Source organism: Lactuca serriola, chromosome 5 (assembly GCF_051521515.1).
Source record: "Lactuca serriola cultivar US96UC23 chromosome 5, Lser_US96UC23_V15, whole genome shotgun sequence".
Lineage (NCBI taxonomy): Eukaryota > Viridiplantae > Streptophyta > Magnoliopsida > Asterales > Asteraceae > Lactuca > Lactuca serriola.
In genome coordinates, this window is record NC_136412.1 from 20,608,690 (window position 1) to 20,617,500 (window position 8,811).

Consider the following 8,811-nt stretch of genomic DNA (forward strand, 5'->3'; position numbering starts at 1 on the left):
TCTTACACCGAAGGGTGAACTAGGCAATAGCTATGTAGAAGACGGAACCTGGAATAGAAATGAGTTTATCTCACCATTGCTAGGTAACAACTATTATAATCCAACTCATGCTTTCTCAACAAAATTTTGTGGGTCAGAATATACAAAGTTGTTTTTAGATGTTTTTTTGTGAATCAATTTATGTTGTTGTAGGTGTTTGGAAATCTTCATAAAACATGGGATCCATGGTAATATTTCTTTGGGAAGATAACGTTCTTTCTTATTTTGAATTATGCATCTAACCTGTTTGATGAATGTTTTCTAAGAACATGAAAGTCTCATGGTACAATATATTAAAATACCATTTGTTTCATCCATACACTAGGTATAAGGCTTACCTCACTGATCTAATCATTACATCCCATTTTGAGTAAATAAAATGTGCAAACTAATTAACAACTTTGTGGGTAAAAGCTAATTTCTTCTTTGTATTATTCCATTTCTGTAGCTATGAAAAAAAAAAAAAAAAAAAAAGTTTGTAAAAAGTAACCTGTTGTTTTTTGATGCCAACATACCTAGAATATAGATATGTAAAAAGTAACATTTTTTTTGCTATTTTTTACATTTCACCCATCTAAAAATGGTATGTACATTCAAACACTATACATCCGAGATGGAAACAATCCATTATTTAAGGTATAATCACTTAACCCCTTGATTATCTACTAATTAACAATGTTATCTACTAATTAACAATGTATTCAGTAGCAAATCAATATTTATATATGTATATCATTTATCTAATAAGGAAAAAGAATCTTATTTAACTAATTTGTCAAAATAGATGTCTTAACTTTTTGATTGATGAAAAAAAGAGCAACAACACGTAGGTGCTTATTGCTTCAAACATGTAACTTCACTAATTGCAACAAAAATATTATCTACAGAAAAGTTTCAAACTTCTAAAAAAAGTTCCAAAAAAGTCTTAAAAAAAAAATTTAAGCAGAAAAGTCTCACTTTTTGAGAAAATTATATAATCTGTTATTTGTTGTTCAAATATAAAAAATGTCTTTTTTCGTCGATTTAGGCAAAATGTTATATAATCGGGATTTTTCTATTTTAAAAAAAAAAAAAAAAAAAAAAAAAAAAAAAAAAATTTAGAACTTTATTAAAACTTTTTCCAAAAATTTGAGACTTTTCTATAAATCTCCCTAAATTTAATTTGTGTAGGAGGCACTACTCAAATGTTTGACATGCGATGTTCTGAAGTAATATGGAAAAATTTTCAAAATTAAGGCTGCAAAACAACTGTTTGATGAGACTAGGATGCTATAATAAACTTAAATAGAATGCTATAATATGTAAATTTATGAAAGTACATTTCTATTTCTTGATTTAGCAAAAAAAACATTCTGCTTTGATATATTGACCATCCAAACTCGTTAAACAAATCCATGAAATTTCGATGGAAAAAAAAATCATTTTCCTCGATGAATATTGGAGAAAAGGATTATTAAAATAAACGATGAGCTCTTATCAAGATACTACTGTTTATCAAGTTAATCTGGAATTTTTGGTACAAAGTTGTCGGCACGCAGTAAAGATGGCTTTTACCTGATAAAGAACATGACTTTAAATAATGGCTGTGAAGCACCTATGCTCTTCCTGGTTCCATTCCGTAAATTGATACCATAGCATCATAGTTTCTTCGAGAATTCATTGCATTAGTTTTTTATATCTTTAGAGGGTTATGACATTGGGAGCAATTCATGACAGTAGATGTTTGTTTGTGATATTAATAAACTTGACGAATAATTTTCATGACGAGTCATGTTGATGTATGTCCCAAGAAAAACACGAGCCTATTAGATGTCTTAACTACTTGATTTCACCTCATATAGTGTTGGTTAATAAAATGGAATCAAAACGGAGTTGTAAATTTGAATGCACGAAATTACAAGTCAAAGACAACATATGTACATGATCATAACAGCATTCGAAAACATGCACCACAACAGTTTAAAAACGAAACTAGAAAAGCCACCACCACCACCACCCTAAACTTGTTATGACATATACAGTAGTAGCAAAACAAGTAGAAGCCTTTTTTCATCAAACGATATAATAAAAGTAAATGTAAAAGAGATTAACAGCTAACCTTACTTACCAGTTACCTCCCTCTCCAAAATCATATCATATCCTAAAAGTTGTAAAAGAACTGTGGTAAAGAAGCGATCCTTGGAAGATTAAGCAGCAAATCACCAACAGAATCCCTTCTGGACATTCCACTACTCTTCTTACTATCATCATCATCATCATCATCATCAGCAGCAGCAGCTTCATCTTGAATTACCAATCCAGGACCAGAAACAGAAACAGGCTTTGATTCATGTATTACACTTTTCCCATCATTTTGATTGTTGGTTTTAGGTTCGAGGTCTTGAAATGTTGTGGGGTCCTTTTGTAAGAGACAGCAGAGAGAGTTGACTTTTGACATTACGGATTTTTCATCGGATGTGGATGACCCGTATTGGGCGTCGTTGAACAGACATCGGCTGATGTCTTCCAGGATTTCTAAGCTTTCTTTCTCTTCATGGGAAAGTGGGTGGTTGCCTGAGGTTCGTTGTTCAGTGATTCTGTTTTCAATGTGATTTACTAAATCACTCATTGACATGGATGGGTGGATCCCTGGTACTTTGATTTGGTCCCATCGGTCAATACCACCTTTTAGTCCTTCAGTCCCAGCTCTTCTGATTTCCTCAATTGCTGACGTGTCCATCACTGCCATACAATTATATAATATACTTTTTGGTTAAACCTCACGTCACTTGCTATTATTGAATATTGAGTAATGACACACTCAGCTTTCCACCCAACTCTACTTATCAACATAATCGTTAACCTTTTCAAAAAGATATTTTTTTTAAAAAAAATAATTAAATAACGAAATTATCCTTATCCATGTGAAATGTTATACAAATTCCCCTTTAGATATAATTTGCCCTTTTGTAAGCATACGTCATATGTTACTTGACAATAACATTTAGTTATATTAATATGTTACAAAAAAACCATAACTATGTCCAGTTCTTTTTCGAAAACATACAAGAGGATAAAACTATTACATATATGATTATTTTAAAGAAAAAAAAAACGATGAAAATTTTATAGAATCGTTACAAATTTACTATTTGATATGAGATATTAAAATAATATAAAGAGTGAATTACATTTTTGGTCCCTTTGTTCAGAAAGTTTAATTTTAGTCCCAAATGGCAAATAGTTCCTTCTTACAATTTGGGCGCCTATTTCTGATTGTCGTCCCTATAGGAGTATAGTCCCCAAAACTGAAAGAGGAAACTATTGAAAATATAATTTTAAATAAACTAATGTGCCAAAATAGTTGCAACATTGCAAAACGAAACTATTTGGGACCAAATTTGAAACTTTGGAACAAACTCACGAACCAAAAATGTAACTTACTTTAAAATAGATTACTTAGTCAGAAATTAATAAAGAACTGAAGGTTAAATATAATTAGGGGAGTAAAATGAAATATTACTGAATGTAGGGGTTAACTGTATAAATACAAAACCAAAAAAAAAAAAAAAAAAAAAAAAAAACATTTCGTATATACTATTTACTAAATAGCAAGTGGTTGACAGAGATTACCAAAGAAGTTATCTCTTCCAACAGTAAAAAGCACTTTAGTAGCTAATTCTAATATTGATAACTTTTGAAAAAAAAAAAAAAAAAAAAAACTCTGTTGTTGGTTCTACAGAGAACGATTAGGTTAGGTTACCTAAGACGTGTCCCACCTTTTTAGGTGAGACAAAAAATTGCAACTTTTTTTTTCATTGATATCATCTCGGTCTGAATGATAGTGTGTAAAAGTAAAACACAGTAGAACATGTTATGTGATGTGTAAGAAAAGACAAAAGGGGGATTAATTTACCTGAGCTGGGTGAAGGTGCTTCACGAGAGAATTCTGCAGGGCGACTAACAGGATCATGCAACTCACTCCTGGAAGAAGAAGACTGACCTCCTCCTGAAGGTGAAGCTCTTGTACCTAAATCAAAGATGCCACTGGTAGGTGCTTCTCTGTGTAAATCATATTCATTGGATTCATTTGGCTCATCAAACACTGAAGTCTTGGGTTCAAAGTATGGACATTCCAATTCTATCTCAACTTGCTGACTCAGGAAATTAAGACGAGGGTCACATTGAATGAGCTTTTCAAAGTGCTTCCCTAACAACCCTTGTGGACACTGCAGATAATGACGCCTGTGTAGGCTAGCCTGTCCACCTGTAAAATCTGAGGTTGCTTGCCATAAAGTATGCTTTCTTGGCTGAGGATTCGTTTCTCTGAAGAACAGAGGCTGTCTTGTTAGCTGCACAAAAAAACATACCAACAATCACTTCCTTTAACATCATCGTTTGTCATGATTATATATATAAATTATATATATAGATGTGAGAGAATGAAAAATAGTTAATTACCACTACATCAAGAGTACCAGGGCCATCATCTGGGTAAGTTGCCTTCAAAGCCATAATGTCAGACCATTGAATTTCAATCTTGTTCTTGAGACCTCCATCAAGAACTTCCCACACGAGTTTATGCTTTGCAAAGTAACATTTAGCCACCAGGTCTCCTTCATATCTTGATTTGTACTACAAAACAATAAAATGTTTGTCAATCACTCAATCTCAAGCTTTTGACTCAAAGAAGTACACAGCCATCAGAAAGTACAACTAACCTCCCAGGTACCTATCTTGAGAAGTGATGCTGGAAAGTTTGAAGCCTTCAGCTTATCAGTAGCAGCAGCAGAAGCAGCAGTGGTTTTGTTAGCTTTCTTAGCATCAGTTCCAATCTTAGAAGAAGAGTTCCCTTCAGCAAGCCTCATCTGAATTAAATCCAACAGAGATGGACTCTTACGGAGCCTCAACCCCAATGGACTTGGTTCATCCAAAGGATTGAATTGTGCTGGTGATACAGGAAAACTACCCATTCCAAAATCCTCCTGCTGCTAGGAAGAACCAAGGAATAAATCAATTTACAATATATTGCAAAAGTAAACAAACCATCATATAAAGAGGCCGAAGCAGGAAATTGGTTACAAAGATAACACTAGAGATTTACAGACATCCGAGATTGACTACTTCTCCACCTCCTCCTCCTTTCATAGAACTAGAACTTTGAATTGTGCCCTAGATTTCCAATCTAATACCCGACTATTACCTGAGACTATTACAGAAGCATTTATCAATTTGCAACGCTTAAAAACACAAAAGCACCTTCCATCAATACTAAATGCTCCTCGCTTCTGAGAGCATCACAATTTAAGATTGATGTCTATGTTGAGTATTTGCCTCTTTTCGCTCATACTATCGGTTTGAAAAAACTACCGGTTACTGAGAACATAAAAGTAGTTGAAAACAGATGAAACCGCTTAAATCTCACACATCAAAAGTACGACCTAATTAGTAAATATTCTAGGCGAGAATTGTTTTTATCAGCATGGAGATCCATGTCATACATAACAGCGCGATTAAGACTTGGATTCGATGCACAAATTTTTATTTTATTCTAAATCAAAAAATTGGCAGAAGAATCACAAAATAACCTTAGATCGCTTGTGCAGAGGGACTTGTTGTTCATTATAAAGAGTAGATTCCTCTGGTATCTCTCTCTTCACCGACGCCATTTTTCCACGCTGCTGTAACTGAGATTCCGGCGAAACCATGGTGTTTTTCATCAATTGAACCATCAAATATTTCCGATCAACTTCGCAAACCTTGTCGCGACTAATATACGGTTCCTTTCTTATCTTTTCTTCCGGCGGCGAACACGATGAGCTAGAACTGAGTCGACTCGATGAAACGGGCTGAGTTAGAATAAGTGGCCCTTGTAGGAAAGCTGTAACAAAAAGCCAAGAGTATCCTTCTTTTAAACGACAGCGCATTTCGTCAAGTTGGGCCGGTGGGTAGGTTGATTTTTACGCGCTTACACCACTGTTCTCACGTGCGCCCGCCCTTGCTACAGTAAAAATTTGCAATATACACATTACCCCCCTGTGTTTATATATACATTACAGTTTTGGCGACTGCTTGTTTAGTAAAATACATAAAAAGGGACATTTACACAATTGACAATTTGGTAAACCCCAACTTTATCATAATAAAATATACTCAAGTGGGTATGGAGATCCGTAAGTAAAGAGGAATGCAAAGGTGTTTAGCCAAATGTTATGGGCTTAACTAATGATAAACGACCTAATATGACAATGAGAGAAAGTATGTTGCGTTAATTAACAAAATGGCATTTGATGTGTGGAAGTGTAAGTTTGAAGTCTTTATTTCATAAACCATAAATGTTTTATATAGATGTAGTCGGTAAAAAGAGCAACACGCTGTACCGTAATTTTTTTTTATGACAAAACTAATTCATTTAAAAGCATTTATAGATTTTGAGGTCATAACATTATTATGCATGACTCATTGGATTTTATTTAGAAGTCTCACAACATTATTCTACACGTGTGTTGATATAAGAAGGAAAACCCTTGTTAGATCCAAACATGTGTGCTTCCTTCTTCGAGCTCATCTAAAAACTAAAATGTTAGTTGGTCTAAGTGTTGATATTCCGTTGGATTCTATTTATTTATGTAAAATTAAATTGATTCTTATTTTATCCTGTACTTCATCATTTTATCTATTTTATTAATTGTCAAATGTATACATTAATTCTCTTTTCTTATTTTATCCTTTGATTATAACAATAATTTATTTTATCTTTTTTAAATTAGATTGATTCCTACTAAATAGAAGGAGGCAAATTCGTTGCCTACCAAAAAAACGTAGGTGTAATGTAATCTACACGCATGTGCAAAAGAGTATTCATGAATTATTTCAAACAAAAACAAAAACAGTCCTCTTATCTTTGTCATATTTAGATAAAATTAATGATATTTTAATATACTTGTGATCATTTGAAATAGAAAGAAAAGTAAAAGACTATTTAATTTCTCTTTATAAAATATATATATATATATATATATATATATATATATATATATATATATATATATATATATGGAAGGGGAGGGGGTTTAAAATTAAAACTTTTTCAAATTACTTGCTAATTAACAAGTTATTTTTATAAAAAATTTCAATAATCGTCTACTACTATATTTTTTTATTCAACCAATGGTGACTAACATTAAAAAAAAACTCCCATATTAAATGCTATGAGGTTTTTTATGAACTTTTTTGATCTAAAAAACTTATAAATTTTGAAAAAAAAATATTGAAATATATTTTTTTAATTAAACTTTTTCATGAATATACTATTATCATGAGGTATTTTCAATAACTTGATGTTCCTTATAAAATTTTCAACCATTTGAAAAAAATAATAATAACTCTCCTATAATAAAAAATACAATAAACTTTTTTTATTTTGAATTTTTTTTTCATTAAAAAGCCTTCGATAAAAAATAAATAAATAAATAAAAACTCTCTATTATAATTGTGGGTAAAATTACCTAAAATATGTGGGACGTTGCTCATTTTGCTTCCCACATGGGCGGCTGTGATTTGAAGATGCAACGTGTCAAGTTATGATCGCGTTATTGACACGTAAGCAATTGGTTTGGATGCCGTGTACGATCGCTTTGGATAATGTTTTTTATGATTGATCTCTATTTTGTCTTTTTGAGATTTTCATTTCACGCGCTCAGACACCGTTTCATGTCGCCTGACAAATCCACGCGCTTTTTAATGGATAACGCAACTTGTTTTTCTAATATTCGAAGTCTATTAAAAAAAAGTCCCTTGACTATTTCTTAAATACAAAATTCACCATTAACTTTTTAAAGTTTCGTTGATGCTTTATAAAAAGTTTTGAACTTGGGTTTGCCATGTTATAAATCTATTCTTATGCTATGGAGAAGTTTTACCAATATGGAGATTAAAATAACTGCTAAAGTTTCACTTAGTAAGAGATACACACAAAATTTTCTTTTAACGAAACTTGTGTGATGTTTTTTTGCAATATGTAGTGTTATTTATAATTTTTTTAGGAGTTAACAACTACTTCTTGACTTATCGTTTTTTTTATTGTAGATTTTTAACGTGGTTTACATATTATAACAAGACTAAAAATCCAATATATATTTTATATCCTATTAATAGTAATAATCAGACAATTTTATAAAATTGTGGAATAAGTTGGCAACAATAGTTCTCAAAATATATTACGCAAGCCTTCAAGAGCGTTGAAATAAAAATTACATGCCATGTGGTTCTAGTTTAGTTTGGCTGTCACTTTGATTAGGACATCAAATCATTTCGATTTTGATTTCAACTATTTTAAACAAAAACATTAAGCTGTCAACTTCAGTTTAGGCTTCATAGCATCATCGACAAAAATTGATTTTTTTTTCTTTACAAATCCAACTATACTTTCATCATATTATATATAAAATAGCACGTGTAATGATATTAAAACTCTTATTTTTGTAGTTATTTCATTGTTCTATTGTTATGTTTTATATCCTAGATAATTCTTAAATTAATGATACAAGCGATCGAAAGAACAAAATAATGATAGAAAATTAGAAAATTACTGTTGCAAATGGTAATAAAATTATGATGAAAACTACAAATGGGTAGCAAACCGACGATTAAGATTAGATGTGATAATTTTGATGCATTTATATAGGTAAATGGGGCAAAATAGTTTTTAGTTTATATATAACTAATTTATAAATTCATGTATTATACAATTGACAAATTAGAATAATTTATAGAAAAAACATCATAAATGGT

At 31.5% G+C, this 8,811-nt stretch overlaps 1 protein-coding gene across 3 annotated transcripts; it reads right to left on the minus strand.

Annotated features, from left to right (window-relative positions):
* Positions 1-1,895: 1,895 nt before the first annotated feature.
* LOC145052149 (uncharacterized) lies at positions 1,896-5,960 on the minus strand. Of its 3 annotated transcripts, XM_078999963.1 has the most exons (6): positions 5,607-5,746; positions 5,123-5,227; positions 4,740-5,009; positions 4,480-4,653; positions 3,935-4,370; positions 1,896-2,760 (listed from the first exon to the last, which is right to left on the minus strand). In XM_078999963.1, exons 2-6 carry the CDS (start codon positions 5,126-5,128, stop codon positions 2,180-2,182), a joined length of 1,467 nt encoding a protein of 488 aa, XP_078856089.1. In that variant the 5' UTR covers positions 5,129-5,227; positions 5,607-5,746; the 3' UTR covers positions 1,896-2,179. The 3 variants fall into 3 exon arrangements, with proteins under 3 accessions (XP_078856089.1, XP_078856088.1, XP_078856087.1); XM_078999962.1 differs by lacking the exon at positions 5,123-5,227 and having other exon boundaries at positions 4,740-5,006; positions 5,607-5,960; XM_078999961.1 differs by lacking the exon at positions 5,123-5,227 and having other exon boundaries at positions 5,607-5,960.
* Positions 5,961-8,811: the final 2,851 nt, after the last annotated feature.

What these genes read in the sequence shown, in the direction of transcription:
- LOC145052149 (XM_078999961.1), bottom strand. Translation starts at nt 5,945, where the DNA reads ATGCGCTGTCGTTTAAAAGAAGGATACTCTTGGCTTTTTGTTACAGCT. An exon ending in TCAAGATAGGTACCTGGGAG is followed by an intron (nt 4,654 to 4,739) that starts GTTAGTTGTACT and finishes ATTGTTTTGTAG; the next exon opens with TACAAATCAAGATATGAAGG. An exon ending in AGCACCTTCACCCAGCTCAG is followed by an intron (nt 2,761 to 3,934) that starts GTAAATTAATCC and finishes ATTGTATGGCAG; the next exon opens with TGATGGACACGTCAGCAATT.